Source organism: Bombus fervidus, chromosome 3 (assembly GCF_041682495.2).
Source record: "Bombus fervidus isolate BK054 chromosome 3, iyBomFerv1, whole genome shotgun sequence".
NCBI classification, from domain to species: domain Eukaryota; kingdom Metazoa; phylum Arthropoda; class Insecta; order Hymenoptera; family Apidae; genus Bombus; species Bombus fervidus.
Genome location: NC_091519.1, coordinates 12,939,248 through 12,962,753, shown reverse-complemented (window position 1 = coordinate 12,962,753; position 23,506 = coordinate 12,939,248). Strand labels below are relative to the sequence as shown.

Sequence of the window (23,506 nt, the reverse complement as noted above, 5' to 3'; positions counted from 1 at the left end):
ATGGCCAGAAGGCTGAAAGATAAATTGTTATTACTATTATTATTATTATTAATTACATTGTTGCTTATGATGGTAACTTTTTGCCGAAGAACATTATTAGAGACGTTAATGAGCGGATCTTCTTAAATCATTTGCAACGAAAATTGCAAAACCATCCAACCATTGGTTATAGGAATTTCTAATATGTATATATATGTACGTATATATTGATAAAATAGTATATAGTCTGTCCAACGATATGAGGTAGTGAACATAAACAAAATTTGATTGCTGTCAATAGTTGTAGTCTCAGCAATTAAATGTTGTTTACGTTTATTATCTTGTCTCGCTGGATAGACTATACCATGGTCGTACATGCAAGTCTTGAAACTGCCGTGCTGAGGAACCCACGGTTGTACATGCAAATCTTGAAATTTCCGTGGTGAGTGATGTCACGATTATGTGGCGACCTGCACTTCTCAAAATCGCCACCAACGGCGCTACCACAGAGTAGTCAGTACAATAGAAGACACAAGATCATTATTTTGCTCCCTCTTAAGCCAATTTTAACTATAAATAGAATTGTTTATGCATAAATAATGCATACCTACTTATGAAGCACTATAAAAATTATAAAGAATTTGCTTGAATTCCACCACGCGTTACTTGGTTGAAATTGTTTTGACTACTCGACATTAGCGCCCGGGGTGTATGATGGACAATACAAAAAATTTTCTATCCTCAAATTTGGAACTACTCCTACTTACGATGTAAAATCTATTGCACTGTGTTCCCACCACAGGAGTTTCCAGACCTGTGTATGCGACCGTGGACTATATCTACTTATTATGGGACTATACACACATACATATAACATGTAATGTACTACCTAGCGCTACCTTACTGTTTGTGACAAGATGTATCACATCAGTCATATGTCACATGTGATATTTAAACTGTGAAATGAAAATATGAAACATTTTTTGTTGTATGTATCGTATATTTTAAAATATAATTGAATATGGTGTCATATTCATCAATTAATTTAGTAGATTCAATAATCGACGAGGTGGCACTGGAAGGTTTGGATGGTATTACTATAGAAGGTTAGTATAAATATTGTTATTTACTAAAATATATGTACATAATCTTTTTATTTTGTGAAAGTAAAAAATTCTCGGATAATATATACATATTAATTTAGTGTTTTTATATTACCCGTCACATCTAATTTCTAAACTCATAAATATTATTTTTTAAATAAAAGTGTGTTAAACTTTATTTTAAATAAATAAATTTAATAAATATATTTTGTAATTTATAAATTTTTTCATTTCAGCACTATGGTTACGTTTAGCTCATCGACTTCACAATCCTTTACCATTCACAAGCTCATTTATGACTCAGATGTGGTCAATATGCGTACAAATCAGAGAATTTACATTTTACAAATTAGAAACTCCAAGGGAACCACTTGTAATTTTCGATCGCTATCAATTTGTGGATCCTGATTTAGGTATCATATTGGAACCAGTAAGTATCTTGACCAAAATTTGAATAAACTACTCAATTATCAGACTTGTAAGAAATTAATACATTTGAATAGGAAAATGTACCTCCAGACATTTATCCACATTGTCCTGTGAATGATGTTGCAAATGGTATTAAAGGATCTTGTTCTACTTATAATACTCGGGAAGATATCACAGGAATTGTAAGAAACCTTAGCTTAGAAGAAGTTACTAAAAGATATGGACAAAAATTAGTTATTGTTGCATCACAATGTGCTAGAAATCATGCTCTAATGGGGGATGAAATATCTCCAATACTCGAATTAAATATAAAACAGTATTGTTTTCTAGAAAGAGTAGGTAGATCACGATATCATGGCGAAGTTACTCAGGGAAAACTGAGTCTCAATGCACTAAAAGAAGATTCTAAAAGCTTATTTTATCTTCGAAAATTTTTACTACGTTATAAGCTAATAACGAAACAAATACATCATCAGAAAAGTGATAATTATGGTTGTAATGGAAGTCTGTTACATCTTCCAAGGTTCTTTGTTGAAAGAAAACCAAAAATGATTTTCTTGGCAGAAGAAGTTATTAAAATTCTTAAATCAAAACCCAATTATGTTGCAGAATATGATGAGATAAAACGTAAACTGCAAATTGAAAAAGCATTAAGCAAATTGTTTAAAACTTCATTTTTCCAAAAAGTTGTGAAAACAGATATTAGAATACCATATAGAACTTTATATCCTAAAGCATCACCAGAAGAATGGCAGCAGAAAAATGATTCTACAAAGGAGAAGAAAATTAAAGTAGCACAGTTATTACTGCCAAATATTAATATCCTTGAAGCGTGGAATAAAGATGAAATACAAGATGAAGATGAATCTCAAGAGATAAATATCTCAAATCATAGATATGGTGTGCCATATTTGAAACAAGCAAATACAATAATTGAAGATAATAAAATTGATGGTGTATGCCAAGGAAGTTTGGCTAAAATAATGGGATTAACGAAATTACAATCACGGACGATTTTGCGAAACATAGTTAAAACGAATATTGTTGCTACTTATATGAGTGACATTGGTAGACAAAGGCTTGCAAAATATGTATCGAAAAGGTATGAGAAAGCTAGTAAGCTAAGTAAACAGTTTGAGAAAGAAATGCATAAAATTAAAGAACTTACAAAGCAAATTACGACTGAAAGTGATAGCTTGGAAAAAACTAAACCGATTATAAAGCAAGAAGAAAATACTGTTACTAATGATGAAAAAGAGAGTGTAGAAAAGGTGGTTGAATCTGATACTGTTCTTAAGGATGACCTACCAGAAAAAAGGTCGTACACTGACAGAGTAGAATTACAAAAAAAGTTTTATGTTGTTAATCGTATATTATATAAATATCGTATAACAAAACGCCCAAATAGATATAAATGCATTTTCTCTAACTACTTATTGGATAAAATTAATAAAGTTCAAATGAAAAAAGAAAATTCATACTCTAATAATATGTTACTACAAATTTCTGAATTATCAAATAATGAAAAAACAGTAGCTGCATATAAAAATATAAAAGTTGATATAAAAGTTTTTAAATCAACAAATGAAGAAAAACCAGAAAATGAAATATATGGATTTATGGAAGATATACAAAATAGTGAGAAGAAGAGTGTGACAAATATTACATATAGAATATTGCGAAGAGCTAATATGATTATGGAATCAGTTAAAAAACATCAAATCATTGATGATATGACAAAGTTAATGAAGGTAATATAAGTAATTATGTAATATGTTTGTTTTTTAGTCATTTTTATTAATCGCTTCTCATTTAATTTTAGATGATATATGAGGAAGAAGATAAAGAAGGGTATGATGTAAAAATCGATAAAAAATCGTTAGTGAGATTGCTACAAAAGCTTGCAAAAGATAATTTAGTGAAATATATAAAAATAACTCTGAGTGGAAATGGTAAAGAGAAACATTTGACATATATATGTGATCCAAACATTGATGTTAATAGTACCATTATTCAGTCAACTGTGGAACAAGCAAAATTGAAATTCTTTTTCATGACTTCCCAAAAACCTAAATCGTCTCTGAAACATACAGAAAATACAACAAAATTTGTATTAAACAAAGATGTTAATGATGTACACAAATTTGAAACTGAACAATCTCCATTTCAACAATCTACAATACTACCAACAAGTTCTAAATGTAATTCCAGAATATCAAGAAAATACGGATATAGTCCAAAATTTCTTCGTATGAAAGCATTACATATCTTTTTATTTTATTTGGTTTATGAACATCCTGGTGATCAAACTCTTTCAAAAGCAGAACAGATACAAATTTTACGAGATAATGATTTTAACATTACAGAAGAATTAACAGAGGAATTCAGTACGATTTATACTAAAGATGTTAGCTGGAAAATGTTTGTTCCGCCTTTGCCACAATATAATGGTTGGCCTCGAGGATGGACATTAATGTGTGATTTTCTTTTACGACTTCCTTTATCGATATTCTTGAAGATTCATTACGTTTCATTTACAATACCAGAAATGGATAAATATATAAATCATCCTATTCGGAAACATTATTTAGTTAGAGATTTACCAGTTGATATTCGAAATTCTTTGTTCTATGCACGGAAGTATGTATTCCACATTCATGAAACTGTAACAAGATTATGTTATATTGGATTGGTACAGTTTGGACCACAAAAATTAAAAGAGAAGGATCAAGTATTTATTTACGTGAATCGTCGTACAGAATTAATGGATACGACTTCTTCTGCTCCTAGTTATCATGTAATTGAAGATAAACAGTATCTCATAATCAAATATAACTTTACTGAAATTCAGGTAGTTGAGAAATACTGGTATGATATGTGGAATACATGTATGAACACGCCTTTAGGCGGACGACTTGTTGTTCAAGGAAAAGATATAGTGTTAGAGGATTTGAATAAGAAAGTTGATATGATTCAATCAGTGGTAGCTCGCACTCCAGAAGAAGCTGTCAAATTTGATACTGGCAAAGTACCTGGAGATCACAAAGGTGCTGCTGGAACAGATTCAGCATGTTTTGCTTATCTTAAAAGAAATTGGAATTGGGGTTTCTCTAATTTTGGAGTCCAGCAGAAAAGGAAACAGCAGAATATAGTTTATGAAAGAGATTCGTATCTTTCTAAAATAAAGGCAAAACCTTTTAGATTTACTGAATTTTCTGGTTTAAAAACAGTATCTGGGCCTCCTTCTTTAAGTGCAACAGAATTCAAAAAGAAGGTACAAACTAAAAATAATGAAAATTTGGATCAGCAAAACAAATATGAAGCGTTGACGTATCAGCGAAGCACGAAGCAAAAATCCTATGTTAGAAGAGTGCAGCCTCGTAAATGTAGTAGTAAAAGACGAACAAAGTATGACGAGGTTGATTATCGAGCATTGCAACGGATGCACAAGTTACGAGTAAACTGGGAACCATATGAGGATAAGATTTTGCTTGTTTGTAAGGTCGCTATGGTATATTTTTGTCCAAATCCACGCAAACAAGTAATAACATTTTCTACAGTAAGAGACGTGCTACGATCATATTCATACAGTTCACATAACAAAACATCAAAAGCTTGTCAACGACGACTTTTATATATGCTTAGACAACAACGAAACGTTGATACTGTTGCTTTAGGAGTTGAAGAACTCAAACAAAATTTTTTCCTTAAAAAGCGGTTTGGTGGTATTGTGAATAAATTCAAAGAAGGACATAAAAACTCACCTGAATATGAGAAGCAAGTTACAGAGGCATTCAAATCACTTGTTGCCTACATTGCAAAGAAGTATTATGATATTTCAGATGTTGGATCTAAGGAACCACTGCCTGTACCAAAAACAGTGCAAGAATTTAATTTATTTTACAAAGTTATACATCCTACAAAACCATTCTATAATCGTGGTTTCACAAAAGATATTCGAAATATCAATGATATACACTCTGCAGTCGTAAATTCTGTCATTAATAGTTCCATGTGTTGTGGAAAAGATAGAAGATCCTGGACATATCAATTATTTAAAATATATCAACAATATCCTGACATGTTGTTAAGAAATGCTCTGACAAAAATTCATAGTGATCAAATGGTTACTATTAAAAAGAATCACTTGCCTAATATAAGAAAACATGGTAATTATATGCCGATGAGTAGTTCTCAGTATCAATTAAGTAATAATTATATATATAAATTTCATACTAAATGGCCATATGCTTTATTCAAAGAAACATATGATGTTTTCTATAAACTTAGTAATTGGTATTGTCATAATGGAATGAATGATCAAAGAAAAACATCAAATAATTTGAATGGCATTGAAATATTCCCGATTACTGGTGGCTTAATAGGAGCGATACATGATTATATTGTACAAGATCAAATAGATTTTGATATTGAAATACCTGATCAGGTTATAATGCTTGATCCTAGATTAAAAGAAAAAGATGAAACATACTTTAGAATAGCTAAACGATATCAAGATGTATTGGCTAATTTAGATAATTTGAAATTTATAAAAGAATTTTCTTTGCAAAACAGTGGTGCAATGATTGATCTTGAAAAGCATGACGACAATAACCTTGATGCCCATACTGCTACTTTACATTATAATGATGTACATAATGTTGATGGAAAATCAGATAAAGATGGTTTCTCGGATTTAGATACAGAGAAGAACACACAGTTACAAGAATTTGAAGGTGAGAAAACAAATTTCGAAGATTCGAAACCGAGTACTGATTGTGACGAAATAAATTTCAATACTGATGAGGAGAACGGTCGTAATGTAATTGATGACGAACAAAATATAATTAAATTTCAAGATGGAATTAAAATTGTGTTAAACAAAGGCGATGTCGAGCGTTCAACACTTTGCGATGAGGATTCAATGATGGAAATAGAAAAAGATAAAATATGTACTGTCGATAATCCTAAAATAGATAGTGAGGTGCAAGTAAGAGATACTGGTGAAAATTTATATAAATTGCCTGAATTTGAAAATGTGATTCATGTACAACATAATCCTGTATTATTATCGGAAAGTACAAGTAGTAAAGATGAAGATAGAACGTTAAATATTGAAAATTCATCTTCATTCCATTTAGACCTACAATTGAATACGGACAAAGAAAATAAATTAATTACGTCTGAGAGAAAAAGGCAAAGGAATGATAATGAAGACATGTTTGATTTAGATAAACCTGCTCAAAAGAAGAAAAAATTAGATCATAAAATTGTAGATGCAGAAGAGAATGAAGAAGCATTACGAAGAAATGATGTCATTTTGATTGAAATATCAAATGAAACACAAAATGAAGATTCAAGAGAACATTCCACAAATGAAACAATTGAAATTAATGATGCAAAATCTAGTAACGAACAATATATTTCGAATAATGAACGTGAAATTTCATTACAACCAAAAAAGGGCAGTGGAAATGGTTTTACACTTGTTAGTGATATCCTAAAAAATATTCCAACAGAACAGAGTTATTTGAATTCATACTGCAAGATTGATGATTCAGATGTACACAAGCGGTACACTCGTATAGCTTTATTGCGAATGAGAGAAGAATTAAGCGAACTCACAGTAGCAGATAGTCATCATGCACATGAATATTTTGTTGTAAATATGTTCAAAGTTTATTATTCTTTATATCGATCAAACTCACAAAAAATTGACAAAACTGAAGTCTTTAAAGATCTATCAATACCCTCAGATCTATTACCTTTAAGACTAAATGCTATAAATGACTTAATACAAGAAATAAATAAATTTGCAGTTTATCCTAGAGATGGTATTTCATATTCTGATTTCAAAAAAAATTTGCCCAATAATTGTTCAGTGGATTTGAACAATATGGAAGCAATTTTTAAATTTGTATGTGATAAAAAAGAACTTGGAGCTACTATCCAAGAGTTGATAGTAAGTAAAAATATATCTACATTTTATTTTAAAACAAATAGAATTTGCATCTTAGAAATAAAGTATTTTATATTAGTTAATTATTGTTTTATTCATTTTGATAGGATGAATTTGAAGATACATTAGGAGAAAATTTATACCAAATCGTTTCTTTTCTTACCAATAATCATCTATTCCTGCGGTCCGGTGTAACTACGGTTCGATATGTACATCATCGTTATGCTGATTCTTGGCTAATACATTCATATAAAATAAGCCGTCTTGAAAAAGAATCGCTTATACCAATGCCTAAAGGAACTGTATATGTGACAGAATCTGGAGAAGCATTAAACAAAGATAATGATATAAATATGATAGAAGAAACCAAACAAAATCTTACTATACCATTAGAAAATGAATCATCCAAAATTGCTGGTGAAAATATAGTTGAAGAAAATATTCAGTTAGAGACAAAAGACAATAATGAAAATAAAAATGAAGATTCTACTAGAGATACATCTAGTCATAGCGATGAAGAATACAACACAGAGATGAAGAAAAGGATGTCAAGAAAGAGGATTAAATTACTACCCCAGAAAGATAAATCTAAAACTGAGAAACAATTAGATTCAAAGTAAATGAAGTTATACAATGAAAGTTAAAATTTATTAAATTCAAACTTATTCTTTCCAATATTTATTTTAAATATAGTCAAGATAAATATATTCAAGATTTTAGAGTAGATGATATTTAAATATGCCTCATTTATGTTTCAGTAACAAACAAGAAATAAAGGTAGCTATAAAACCATGGATTCGAGTAGATGGTGTTTTAAATCGTAGGGTACTTGATCGTATGTTGGGATCAATTTTGTCATACTGTTTAACACATCCGGGTATATCGTTATCAAAAATACAAAATAGATTTGTCCCTGCTCTGCAACCATATCATACACGAGAATTAGTCGAGGTAGGTTATATTTTTCTTAGTACTCATATATCACTGCATAATTTTGTCTTTCTGCTTTCTATGATAAAATTTTTATAATATTATGTTTATGAGGTAGTTGTGTTGGTTTTATAGTAGATTATTGTTCATATTTATGTGTATAATTATGGAAATATTTTATGTATTTTTTTGAGAGATCTTTGATATATTCTTTGTAGATATTGATAAAGTTGGGATGCTTGGACAAAATACTCTTGAAAAAACCACATGTAACATTATTTTCAAAGCCATCACAAGTTAAACCAAGTAAGTACTTACTGCTGTTTTAAAAATAACGTTTCTTCTTTAGCTTTACTTCCTTTCAGAGTCATTAAATATGGCTGTTTAATGTACTTAAATTGTATATTTATATTTTTTATATAGCTTGTTAAAAATATATAGGTTTTTAAAATTAAACAATATTTTCATTAGTATATTAAATACAAATTGAATTGATTTATTTATTATTTTTTTCTAGAGATTGTAAATAATGATTGGGCTATTGATGAAGATATTTTTGTTGAACCTACAAATGGAGCAATGTTAAAATTTGGAATATTTTTAAGCACTAAAATGTATAGTACAGATTTTATTACATAACTAGTAAAATTAAATTATTGAAGTTTAAAAAACAGATTAGACTGATATATTACACATAGAATTTTTATTTTGTAATAACAACTTTAGTTAATTACTAATTTATTGATAATGGAGCTTTTATTCCAATGAAGTTACATCGTTGTTTTTTATTTTTCTATTTAAATGCAATAATCATGAAATATTTAAGTATCTAATATTTAAAATAAATAATATATTTAGTGTGCAAAATATTATTTTTTATGTTGACAGATAAATGATTTTAACATTGAACATACTTATTTTCCTAATAAGAAAATTAGAAAATATACAGATAAAAGGATCATATTTATTTTAAGATTATATAACATTACATTTTATATTTTTTAACCCTTTGCACTCAAGAACTTTTCGGTCGGGCGTAGCAGCTACTCCAAATGATTTAGCGTATACGTGACGCGTGTCTTACAGTTAGCGTAAAATGACTTTATATACAAATTAACTTACAAAAAGTTTATCTTCATTTGAGTTAATTTCACTTGCGTAAACCATTTTTTTAGGGTTTCTAAGCTATAATACTTTTGCCATGGTCGTTGAATTCGACCTAACGTTGGAGACGTTGTCAGAAAAATAGTTTCAGAGGGATTTGGGATTAAATATTTTATCTCCATTTTAAAATCTAGCACTTTGCGCTTCCTAACAAAAAACATAAAGAGCTAAGGAATCAATTTAGAACCAATGTTGCACTCTCATCAATTGGAGATGTCGAAATTTAGCATAAACAGGGACTGTCTCCTCTCACTCGCCACAAGAATTGCAGTACGGAACGCCGTGGCGACTGAGAGTCGCTTCTCGAGTGCAAAGGGTTTTAAATGTAATTAAATTATATAATGTAATATATATTTTATGTTATGTTATACATGTATATAAAAAATTCAAAGCTAGCAATAATATTAAAGATTAATAAAAATACAAAATATCTATAAAATATGTAATTTTAATAACCAGTCATAATAATTATACACCAGTAGCCATATTTTCATATTATGTAATAAAATCGCAAAAGAATTTAATAAATACATAAATTAAGATTAACATAACAGGTACTTATTTAAATGAATTATTTTGAATAAAAAATATTTTTTCTATTTTTGTTAGAAAATATAATTGGAAGATAGTGTGATAATTATGATATAATGTTTGCTATGTTAAAAAATATTTATATTAATCATGTAAATATATTTTTATCTCAAATTTTAATTGTGGAAATTTTTTATTAGTAGATGTATCACTTTTTGGTGTAATAACATTATTGGCAATAATGTACTTATATAAACTTACATGATATAACAATAACAATATACAGTAAAATATAGATACAATACAACATATCTTTATAAATGTTATTATTACAAATTATAAATGCATAATAATTGTAAATGAATGTATTATAAGTTATATATTATACAAAGTTTATGTTATCACCCTGATTTACATCAAAACTGTTATCTGTAAAAAGATTTGGGTTAAAGTTGTATGGTTCCAAAGATCAAATAAATATTTTCTAGGTGTAAGTATAGGTAATTTTCAAAGATGAATGGGAACATATGTTCTTTTTTTGTTTAATTAATCATATGCTTTTTAAAAATATTTTTTATATAGAATTGTATTAGATTTTTTTTTAATAGAACTTTTTAATAGAAATAGTTTACAAGAAAAATAAAATTATGAAATGAAGATTTTCTTACTAATGTTAACTATATTTATAGGAGGGTTTCGACATAACGGTTATTTACGTAATGACATTTTCTAAATCAATAGAATGTCTTCATATCGACCATTGTAGCATAACGTAGTTAGCTGTTCTAAGTAAAATTAACAACAATTTTCGGGGAACAACTTTTATGGAGAAACAGTATATAATATGGAGAACATAAAAAGTGTTTGAGTAATTACAAATATTGTTAGAATACTATACCGATGAATGTAACGACGTATATGGATATTTTTATTATTTCTAGTAATGAAGAAAAATATTAAATTGTTGATATAAGAAGTTTAAAGTTTTAGGATATTATGAGATATCTTTTTTATTCAAAATCAAAGTAACAGAATGATTCAGTTCCTTTAAATTTCAAATGAATCTTGAATCAGTCTTAATAGCAGTGGTTTTATGTAAAATGTGGTATTAGCTAAACTATTATTAGTTTTAATAAATTTGGGCAGAGTACGAAAGCTTGATTTTAATATGCACATATTTTTAAATCATTTTGATTTTATTTGAAACAAATTTTTAAATTGATTTTCACTAATCGCAAGAGCGATCGCGCAAATAGTAATGAATGATTTTATTTGTATGTGTAATTTTGGATAAGAAATTACAAAAATTGTTTGTAAGATTTTTATCTTAAGAGACATAGTATCTAATAAGTAGTGTTAATGTATTGAGTTTGGAAAGTATGCCATCAACTTCTGAAAACCAGATCAAGGATGGAACTATTAAATAAATTAGTAATCAACATTTGTATTTATTCATATGATCTATGACATGTATATTCATAATTACTATGAATTCATAAAACAATTGTACAACATTTGTAACAATACTTTTAACAATGCCTAAATTTCTGAAAAATTATATTCAGTTTACAAAATAAATATTTTATTTGTGCTTTTGGTTAATTTTATATTAGTACCTTGTATGCATTTACAATTTTTTAAGTTACATATGCAAGCTTTATATAAGTTTGAAATAAGAGTCTCTGTTTCTTTTAAATATTTATATAATTTTAATTTACATAAACGTATATAAAAACATTGATTTTTCATGCAGAACGTATTGCTAGACGTATAAATTTAGAATTTTAATATAAGATGATTTAATGACATACGTCATAATATACATATATTAATGTATGTAATATGTATTATAGTGTATATATGTATATTACAATGTATATGTAGTACAAATAAGCACAACTCCAACCCAGAAAAATAAATAACGTTCATTTCTTTTTTAAATAAAAAATATTTCATTCTGACTTAAATGCGACGTATTTTGTATCTTATATATGTATTGAGAATTCTAAAAAGTATAAATTTATATAAAAATTATATATAAAAAATAATAGTGTGAAATTATACAATTTAATTACTGCTACAATTTACCCCAGTACAAAGCAATTTTTTGATTTAACATAATGAAGATGGAAAACCTCTTCACTTCATACATAAAGAGTTGCAGCAAAAATTGTTCCCATGAGATTTCTTTTTAATACAGGACAGAATTTAAAAACGAACTTTTCCTTGTTGTATCTGGTCATAAATTTCGGTAGTCAACAATTGGTATCCAGATTTTTCGTTTAAATAATATAATTTATCTCCTATCCTATTTGGATTGTATCCTTCATCTACAAGATCTTTTTTTTTCAATTTGAATGTGCCTGAAATAGTGATTAAAAATGGCCTTTCTAAGTTAGAATGGTTTAAGCTTATAATATTTAATTCATAAAATAGTAAGAGTGTAGTTTGCATGACGAATTGTATTATTTTTCAAGATATGAATGAAAAATTGATATAAAAATAAAAATATTTATAAAACATATATAAGCAATTAATTTTATAATTTAAGCATAATTTTGAAACAGTTAAAATAACATTCATAAATAACAAAAGATTAATTTACGACTATTGATAAAGATGATTTTAATATGATTATCAAATGAGTTTAATAGAGATATGTATACAAAAATACCTGTGAGATCAATTTTCGATAAAATCCTAATAAATCTAGGTACCGCGTAAGTTGCTAAATGTTCCTTTAAATCAACTGATAATTTATTAATGTCTAGCGTAGCTTTTTCATCATATATTGCTGCCATTCCAGCTTTACCTTCAAGGCCTGGAATCTATCGAAAAATTGTATGGAAATATAATTAAATCTATAAACTCATAGCGCAGAAATAAAGAGTATTTGAAACTTATTAAATTCCATATGTAATATATATACTATGTAATATATATATAAGACATATATAACAAATATTCTTTATTAAAAAATAATAGAATAACTATTATAGAATATTATTTTTAATATTTTATTTACCTCAACTCCATATACAATGCAATCTTTATAACTAACAACATTACTGATAATAGCTTCAACTTCAGATGTAGACACATTTTCTCCTTTCCATCTAAAGGTATCACCTGTTCTATCCTTAAAGTATAAATTACCAAATTCATCTGCTATTAAAATATCACCTGCAAGAAAGAAATGAACAAAATTTAGATGACTATTTGTATTAGTAGTTTATATTATTTATTGTATTCTAATGGAACAGTTGCAATAAAGAAATGTAACGCAGAAATATTAAATAGCTTTACATTCTACAATTAAGTTAGAATAAATTTATACCAGATATAAATGCTGAATCGCCTTTGGTAAATACATCATAAACTATTTTTTTTTCTGATGCTTTCTGATCTACATATCCCAAATATGCTCTGAATGGATTATTTGGTATAATTTTTCCAATAAAAACACCTGGTTCATCTGAAAATGATATAAGAAATTGTAAGGTGAAAAAAAAGATAGTTTCATTACAATTCAAAATGTGAGGTGAACGGTTTAATTTATATTTAACGAAAATACATACTTGGTTTACACAATTGACATAAACCTTTTTCATTTCTTATAGGTTCTCCATCAGCATTGACTTTTATAATAGAAATAGGATAAACTGATGGAACAATTCGAGATACAAAACCAATAGCTCCGACAGTGTTGTCGATGTTTACTAGAAAAATAGGATACAAAATATTAATATCATACAATTACTACATACATTAATAAAATATTTAACTACTTTTTATAAATTATATATCTTTCTTAATCGTGTGAGCATATGCGTATTTTTACAAACGTACATTATACAGCGTATAAAAATTCTGTTATTTATTATTCATGACTAGATTTATTACTATTATTCATTACTTTATTTAAAAGTGCAATTCATTAAATATTTCATTGGATAAAGCAAATTATTTATTAAGAATAATAAAAAATTAATCACTCGATTGATCATTCAGTACACAAAATAGTCGTAAATTTCAATATATTTTTATTAACGATTGGTATAGATAATAAGAATTATTACCTATATTAGCGTTGCCTTCTGTTGCTCCATAGAATTCAGCAATTTTTGAAATATTAAATCGCTCTACGAATTCGCGCCATATTTGTGGTCTCAAACCGTTTCCAAACATCACCCTAATTTTGTGTTGCTTGTCTTCCGGTTTTGGAGGTACAGCTAAAATATATCTACACATTTCTCCAATATATTGACCAACCTAAAAGTTAATTATATCTATTTGCTTTTTAATTCTCTTTTTGAATAAATATCGCGGTGAAATTTAAATTTATTTTCTTTCAATAACGATAGAAAAAAGTTAAAAAGCATAGAACTTACTGTACAATTATATTTGATGCATTCAGCGAAATAAGCGCTTGCTGAGAATTTTTTTCTAATTACAACTGTTGCACCATGAAGAAGAGCTGCGCCAACAGCCATTACACCACCTGCAGTGTGATACAATGGCAATGGTGTATAAATTCTATCCGAACTCTTAAACTTTGCCAACATAAATATACCAGTTGCCATAAACATAAACCTAGAACGAATTAGAAAATCAATTAAATAGCATTAATTATAATTTATGAGAATTTTAATATTTCTTACCTAGAATTGGTAATAACTGCTGCTTTTGGAAGACCAGTTGTGCCACTGGTGAAAATATATACTAGTTGATCATGGTAAGCACCTTTTTCTTCAAAAACTGGCGCAGCCGAAGAAACGTTGGTCATAAGAGTATCCAAGTCATTGTCATTTAATTTTGATGTCTTTGAATTTGGTAAACTACCGATTCTATATAATGGAAACTTTGGGTCCAAAGAATCTATAATATCTGATATAGCTAAAACAATTAATAATTATAAGATAATTATAAATTAATAAATATAAAATAAATGTTTTTAATAAATATGAAAGTTTTTTAAATTAATTAAGAATTTTCGACTAAAACAATTTCTTTTACACGATGATTCAAACATATTCTGAATATGATTCTTTTATCGTAATAAAATTATACTTCTGATTGTACTTTAGAAAGTACATATTTCATTAATTTTATTATCGGAAATTTTTTTTACTCTTGTTAGGAAAAGGATATGTGTGAAAATCTAAACATCGTAAAGTTTCATAATTTTTACATCAATAGTAAGCACGAGTAAGAGAGTAAGCAAGAGTACAATGTCTGACAGTAAACGATCTGCTTCTTCTTATATTTCTATGCATACTGGGTTTTCCTCTTACATCATAATTGTACTGATTTAATTCTAACTTATTATACTTTGTCATATGTTTTAATAAGTTCAGTGCATTAAAAGTTACACTGAAGCAAAGTTCATCGGATCTAAGAAATTTTAAAATTACTCATTAAAAATACCCACTTCTATTCATTTAAACAATGTATATTTAAGTAGTCTGTTTTTAATGTAATAAGAGATAATCTAATTTATGATTTTTAAGTATAGTTTTGAATCTAAGTATAGCTTATACTTGAATTAGGAAAATTTATATGTACGTATGTACTAACATATTCAAAAATATTGTTATTAGAATCTTCGTACAATTAATTTACCAGAGATGGAAATTATTTAGGTCTGAGATGGTTTTACTTGGAGTAAGATGTACTATAATTTTGTTGTAAAAAATTTTGTTGATTTATAAATATTTATTTAGACCTGTAGTTTTGGCGATTTTGAATGTAACTTTATTTTAATTTATTTTTTTTCTACCGATAATAATATTAACGTAAATCGATATACACTGTATATGAAAATAGATATAAACAACAACATAACTATAATAGAAAGATTAATGTAAGAATAATTTTTAAAAATTAATAAGAAAGCGCAAAATGTGATCTGCAAAATTTTGTAGAATATATTTCATACAGTATATCTAAATTGTTTGTAATTATGTTATTATGATGAAAAATTATTTCTTAATCTGCAAGAAGTTTCTGTAGAGTATCCTCGCAATCTTTATAACGATAAACATCCTTAAGAATTCTATTCGAATCATTGGCATTTTGCAAGTAATAATTCTTATCAATAATTTCACAAACATAACTGAAGTTTATCGACAATAACGATAAATGTAGTAGCCACTAGCGTTATGCAATCGTTCATAAAATAGAACTCAAGTCCAATCGGCTACGACACGCAACCGAACACCCAATTTTCTTTCATTCTGGGGTAGTTAGTTCTATTTCCTATTATTGCTTCAATCATTGTAACCAGAGTTATTAGCTTAAAGGATCCACACGCAATGGAAAATAAATACATATTTCATTCTCAAACGAAGAAGTGACAAATTATACAAATTTGTACAAACAACAAAATTATTTTAACGATATACGTATTAACTTATGATATGTGTGATAAATTATATCTCAAATGTAAACTACGACAAGCATAATGCTTAATTCTTTATTTAATTTTAAATTCTAAATCTTCGAATTTCTGCAATTTTTCCCAAAAAGTATATAGAATTTAATATTTATAAACGTAAATGAATTATACATTTAGAATAATTATTTTTTAATATAATTTAAAATGATTAAGAATTTAGACTTTCCTTTGATTCAATTAATAAACCTTGCCCAAATTTATATCATATATCAATCAATACTTAGATAATGTTATTTAAAGAGATAAAAGTGACTGAATTTTTATTGAAGAAAAAAAATTTTTAATATTGCACTTTGTTGCCAATTCAGTGATAAATAAACACTCTCTTATGATATTTTCTTGTTAGATTATCAGAAATACCTGTACGACGTAAAAATAAGATGTTAAAATGAAAATACAGATAAGTGGAAGAACTGGAGATTAATAAGAACATAAACTAAACAAGTCATTACAAACTAATCAATCAAATCATATCGAGTTGAAGATAATTATAATTATAAACCATAATCGATTATAGCTTTCCCCTAACTAATTACTAGAGATAACTGATAGATATGATGAACGGAGAACAAGAGAAATCTTTATCAAACAAAATATTTCATAATTAGCCATAATTACATAAATCTCCTTTTGTCATTTTCTTCATTAAACTTATATATTAACTTATAGATTATTTAAATATTTTATTAAATGTAACTGTGCGAACAGAATTTAAAAGCCATCATAAATTAGCGTGACATTTTACTTGAAAGTAGTAAAGATATTAAACTTAAATATTCATGGTCGAGTATTGGCAAATCCTCTGTCTTGAATTATTAATAAATAATAACTAACGAATAAAATTCTATTTATACGAAACGCACTATTTAACGTGTACTTGGTCATGTGCATATTTTATACTGTTAACCCTTTCACTACGTCAATGTTGGCCCCGTTTGTGGCTTCAATATACAAGACAGTTGAATCGTGAGGCTATACTTTGTCGTAAACAGAATGTAACAACATGTAAACTATTATTCATGTTATTTCGAGTCAATGTGTAACGAATTATAAATAAATGAATAGTGAAATTTTTAAAATTATTTATTGCTGTAGTTTTATGTGAAAGATTTCTAAACAAAAATGTGCGTAATTATTTATAAACATTACTTTAAAAATTTTACAATACTAAAGTTATCATTGTATACTATACATGATGAGAAAGCCTTAGAAGGTTTTAATTAGAACCGTTCCTAAAAAGTTTGTAAACTAGAAACAATTACAAATAAGTAACGTTATAAGGAAACATATCTAAAAATTCATTTCTATGTAATATCACATGGATTGGGTTATTAGGCAGATAAAATGTTAGCTACTTTCCCAAAGTCATTGTAGATATCAACCTGAAATTTTCAGGTGTTAAATGAAGCAGAGCGGCTAATCTTTTTAGGATGTAAGATATTGTGGAGGTGAATTTCTTAAGGATGAAAAGGGTACTGGCCCCATCTTTTTTAAATGGGATGGAATATTAATTTTCCGATATTCGAATAGATGTTATCAAACCTAACAATCTTTATATAAAGCATGTTTTTTTCATTTTACATAGCTAAGGAGTTACAGCGGAAAATAAATTTACGATAGTGGAGATTCGTGAAAATGTCGAAAGATATCAAAGGTCTATCTTTTTATTACTGTAAAACTTCACGATTCTTAAGGAATGAATATATTATGAATCAATCGAAATCAAAGGATCGAAAGGTAAACATTAGTTCTGAATAAATAAAACTTTAGTTTTAATTTTAAAAATAATTTTTGTTACGCTTACCATCAGTGAAATCTGCTCCATAAATAAGAGCTTGACACTTGGACACATTGATGCTATGCTGAAGAGCAGTTTTACGAAGGTTGGTGTTAAGAAGTGGTATTATTACTCCCAGTTTACTCAGACCAAGCCAAAGGGCAATGAATTCCACCCGATTCTCCAGAAGTATGCCAATGACATCGCCTTTACGATATCCGTATGTTTTGAATATCGTTGCGACTTTATTACTATAATCCTCTACCTGAAAAATATTATATTGAACTTTATTAGATTACATTTATATCTGACATTTCTGTATATTTTTAAATACTAGCACTCATAAGTATCCTGACATTTTCGCCAATTTATAGTAATAATACATGAATGTTAGTAAAGCGTATAACTTAATGACAAGCTATTAATCAAAAGTCAATACTTATCGTCTCTTTATAGGAATTTAATTATTTTGTTTAAAGATTAATGATTATTCAATCATTTGCATTTTTACGTTTTAAGGTCTTCGAACATGAAAGTTCTTGGAAACTAGAAAGATATTACTGTATAGATGTAACTGCTCATTTATGGACAAAAGAAAAGCATGCATTTAACTATGTAACGGTAACAACTTTACCAACCATAGCGAAACATTCTGAACTACTATACTTATACCCTTAGATATAACTGTTACCATTAAAAAATTAGTATTCAGGTATTTTTATCTGAAGTCTAATATTATAACTAGACAAGTATGTAAAGACTTATGCTATAAATAATAGACATACATATATAATATATATAATAGTTAAGAGCTGTGGAAAAGTGCTAGACAGTAGATATGGAATAGTAAAATAAGGGTAAAATAAGGTGCGTGAGTGGATGGATGTGTGTGTAGATGATTAAGTGAGAGTGCAAGGCAATAGTGAAAATAATTGTAAACCGAGTTTCTTTCGCAGTCAACAAGCTGAAAATAAAGTATGCCATTACAATTACTAATATCATATTTTCCATATTGAAAGGTGAACGATAGTTTATGAATATTTATGCATATTATCGTTACTGACGTCGGAAATTGTTCTTGGTCATTTTTAATGTTTATTAAAATTATTAATAATCAGTACCTAGTGTCAACAATCACTATGTCGATAGCTAAAAACAACTGGAAAGAACTTTTGGTTACTGATAATGATTACTGATAAATAAACCATTTATATATTAATTTATATGGTAATTCATATGTTAATATAGATACTTTTCAGATAGTTACAGATAACTATGATAAATGTCTAAAACTTCTTAATATACAAAGTTCCATTGCTGATAACAGACATTTCTTTTATTACAGATATAACCATTATGGTTGATAATGGTTTTTGGTTACCATTTATCAGTAATCATTATCAGTACTCATTATCATACCAACTATAATGGTTATATCCGTAATAAAAGAAATGTCTGTTATCAGCAATGGAACTTTGTAGATTAAGAAATTTTGGACATTTATCATAGTTATCTGTAATGATAATTATCTATATTAATATATAAATTCTTATATCATAACTTCTTAAATGTTATTAATTAAATAATGACTTCTGAAGTTAAAAGTTACATCATACGACGAAAATTATATCTCTATATATAAGTGAGAGTGTAATTATAAGATAATTTTATTTTTAGCATAGAATTTGTAGTATGTAGTATCTTTTAGGAAGGGTTCAATAACCCATGAGTTAAAGTATTTTAGATTTATTAAATCATAAAAGTTATCCAATTTTCTGAACGGAAAGGAAATGAGTCATATTTTACGTTATTCATCTCATCTCGGCTTATTTATAAGAGCTATGTACATCCTCTCGCATTTTTATTATTATAGCTGTTATCAGTGAGGTTGGCAAGTTGTCCTTTCGCGTTACATTTTTTTACATCATGCAAATATAAACGATTGAACTATCATTACAATAATCTGATTGAATAATTTACTAAATAGTTAAATAAGATGTAGTATTATTATAAAGCATAACTAATATATATGATAAAAATAAAAATTAAAAATTAGAATAATGAAACATATAATTTTTTACCAATTATTCCTTTTATGACGCCTGCTTTTGCAATTTGAAACTCAATCGCACCGAATATTAATATATATAATATAATAATTATAATAAAATAATAGAAAAGTTGTCAAATACTAATTAGAAGAAAAGGATGATAATAAGGAGGCTGAATAAACTACATTTATGTTAACAGATATTTTTGAGTGTCTTTTTGAGGAAGGATGATTAAGAATTTTGATAAAATTTACCTGTTGATACGTCCATTCTTGATCTTCAAAAATGAAACAAACTTTATTTGGATGCCGACTAACATGTTGTCGAAATACATCGGCGATGCTTCTGTTCTTCCTCTCGTGACTGCGGATAATCCAAAGAACTTTTATATACCGTGTTATAGCTCTGAAAAAGTTAAAAATGTTTACGTTAAAATCATTCATCAATACATACATACATATATATATATGTATATTAGAAAATTTTTTAAGATTTCGCTTATCAATCATAAAATATATTTTTAAATTTTATGAAAAGTGTCTATACTGAAAAATAAGTCTCCACTTTTTAAAATTTATAAATTTTTTTGAAACTTTCTAACAAATAAATTCATTTGAAGAAAGTGAAATGTATTACGAAAACAAAAATAGAGAACATGATTATCGATACTTAGTTGCGTATTTCGTAGTGAGAAATACAGTGGAGAAGATATTGTCAATGGTTGATATCATTATCCTTTTATCCTGGCCCTCAATCGGTGCCACATTCCGACATTTTTATAATTAATTGTAAAAATATTAATTAATCACTACAGTGATCTCTTATTTTATTCATAAATGTATCTTGTTTAAGAATATACGTATTCGAAATATTAGTAATTAAATATTCTGAGTAGCTCAAACAATTAATGCAAATATATTATTTATCATTATATTATATTATTTTATTACATTTATTATTTTCAATTTACATGCATAATTAATATATATATGTATATGTAATACTATATGTAAATTAAACAGCGAACTTACAACTCAATTGAATTGTACTGTCATCCTTATATAAGAAACCGAGATTTGTTTACTAAACAAATAGCGTAATTTGTTAACACCTAATGTACATATTGAAAAAATGGCAACAGTAGAAAATGAAAAGTGGTTGTTAGCAAATTCTTGTTAGGTAAAGAAATATACATATTACATAATGCACGTTTCATACATTTCTCACTTAATCTTAGTAATTATGCGTGATGACGAACAAATGCTTTGCATTGGAAATACCAGTATTAAAGCCAGTTTTTGTAAGTTTTATAAATATGTAAACATATTCTTATGTTATCATTATAATTGTGTTTAGAAAAAGACACAACTATGGAATCATCATTGTACAGCGTCAACTGTGAAAGTTATACGATAGCAAGGATTCAGGTGATTGATGATTATCTTCATATTATACAATAAGAAATATATATATTTATTGTAGGAAAAAATCAATTAATTGTAATTATTTGATTTTAATTAGAGTCTAATCTATAATTCAAATAGGATTAATATTTCGCTGTAATAGATCTTTTAAGTAATCATTCAAGTAATTATAATAACTAATAGTAACCAATTATAATTAACATTATGAACTGTGATTAGATATGCATCAACGCATTATATTTTAAAAGCATCGTATGCAACATAAACTTTGGATTATCTGCCTCTTTTAAGATTTTACCTACAAATCGTTCCGAAAAATATTCGGACACAAGTATAATTTGAATTACTTTCAAAATTTCAAAATGAATCGTAGAAGTAAAAATACGTTTTTGATACCAATTATATTTATATCAGATAAATCTGCTAGCCGATTAACCATCTGATTTAAATGTCACTAAGAACTGGAGCTCTATGACGTGCCAATCCAAATCTATTCCCCTGCAGCTTTCATGCCTTTGATCCCGTCAAAATTTTAAAAGTCGCAGGTTTCTCTCGAAAACAAGTGAAAGGAGCTGTCAGAGATTGGTTACGGTCACAGTTACAGGATTTGCTCAAAGTACAACGTATTGGTACCTCGGCTGATGGTTCACAGGGGATATCACCCAGGTATGATACGAGCCAAAAATATTCGACACATATTTTGTTATCGACGATCTGCCACATTTATGGAGTGAATCTTTTATTTCTAATATTACTCGATACTTCAGAAAATATATTTTCAGTCTCAACTTTAAGAGCTTGCTAAAAATATGGATAAAAATTGCTGATAAAAGAAACATACAGGTAGAATATTTTTGGCTGCACTATACATCTGTAAAGTTTCATCAAAATCACTGTGTCACACTTGGGATCTATGATACTGTTTATGGGCATTTCTTTTAACTGGCGACAATAACGTCTGTTCTAAACGCTATAAACGGCAACTTTTTGAACACACCTTATAGTAGAAGTACTCATAAATATGAAGGAAACTTAATCTAACTAGTACTAGTATTAGTACTATGAACTTTGTGTGTGTAAAGCCAAGTATGCGAAAGATATAAGTAGGTACGTGTGAGTTACAGAAAATATTGTATTTTATTATTTATTTCGCGATGTAAATAATAGATTAAGAGGATTTAAATTAAAAAAAAAAAAAAAGTAAAAGAATTTAAGCTATCAACAATTTTAATGTACGCTGTGACGATTGAATTGTAACATGAATCAAACCTGCATGCACCTTGAAGAAAATTGAAGTGCTTGGTTGGTTCAATGGACCAGTTAAAGCAACGAGAGAAATCTGTATGCTACGCACGTCATTTTAAAGTATTTATCGCTGATCAATACTAGATTCTATGCAATTACGTGCATAATGTACACGTGCATGTAGTCAGTTAATGATTACAAAATATCAGTTAATGATGATAAAGATATCTAAAAACTCGAGGATCAATTTCACATACGTATAATCGCTATATCGCGAACATAATATTTGAATAAGATAAAGAAATTCATTAAATATTACGTTTCAAGCAGTTTCTGTTTTAAACGTAAATATTTATATTTGAATCGGAATTTTCCCAGATGTAGTTTGTAGTATATTTTTAATATACTGCGCGTTTTTAAAAAATAGTGCATAAATGCTGTAGAGCTCTATATTTTT

The 23,506-nt window shown here is 27.5% G+C and overlaps 2 protein-coding genes across 2 annotated transcripts in view; one reads left to right on the top strand and one right to left on the bottom strand.

Annotated features, from left to right (window-relative positions):
* Positions 1–5: 5 nt before the first annotated feature.
* On the top strand, positions 6–9,267 carry LOC139985628 (general transcription factor 3C polypeptide 1). The gene is made up of 8 exons (XM_072000192.1): positions 6–1,085; positions 1,319–1,512; positions 1,586–3,262; positions 3,334–7,473; positions 7,578–8,086; positions 8,229–8,421; positions 8,619–8,706; positions 8,918–9,267. The coding sequence occupies exons 1-8, from the start codon at positions 1,001–1,003 to the stop codon at positions 9,037–9,039; spliced, it is 7,008 nt and encodes a 2,335-aa protein (XP_071856293.1). The 5' UTR covers positions 6–1,000; the 3' UTR covers positions 9,040–9,267.
* A 2,256-nt stretch (positions 9,268–11,523) lies between these two features.
* Fatp1 (Fatty acid transport protein 1) overlaps positions 11,524–23,506 on the bottom strand; it is a 30,426-nt gene continuing 18,443 nt past the window's right edge. Inside the window, exons 4-13 of the mRNA XM_072000193.1 lie at positions 20,635–20,785; positions 18,357–18,594; positions 14,757–14,991; positions 14,487–14,688; positions 14,175–14,367; positions 13,674–13,814; positions 13,433–13,570; positions 13,121–13,278; positions 12,770–12,923; positions 11,524–12,458 (exon numbers count right to left, since the gene is read on the bottom strand). Of these exons, the coding sequence (XP_071856294.1) occupies positions 12,304–12,458; positions 12,770–12,923; positions 13,121–13,278; positions 13,433–13,570; positions 13,674–13,814; positions 14,175–14,367; positions 14,487–14,688; positions 14,757–14,991; positions 18,357–18,594; positions 20,635–20,785 (1,765 nt within the window). The 3' untranslated portion in view covers positions 11,524–12,303. The remainder of the gene's footprint in view (positions 12,459–12,769; positions 12,924–13,120; positions 13,279–13,432; positions 13,571–13,673; positions 13,815–14,174; positions 14,368–14,486; positions 14,689–14,756; positions 14,992–18,356; positions 18,595–20,634; positions 20,786–23,506) is intronic.

Coding starts and splice junctions, on each gene's coding strand:
- LOC139985628 (XM_072000192.1), top strand. CDS start 1,001: ATGGTGTCATATTCATCAATTAATTTAGTAGATTCAATAATCGACGAG. Junction 7,474..7,577: donor CTACTATCCAAGAGTTGATA/GTAAGTAAAAAT, acceptor TCATTTTGATAG/GATGAATTTGAAGATACATT. Junction 8,707..8,917: donor GCCATCACAAGTTAAACCAA/GTAAGTACTTAC, acceptor ATTTTTTTCTAG/AGATTGTAAATAATGATTGG.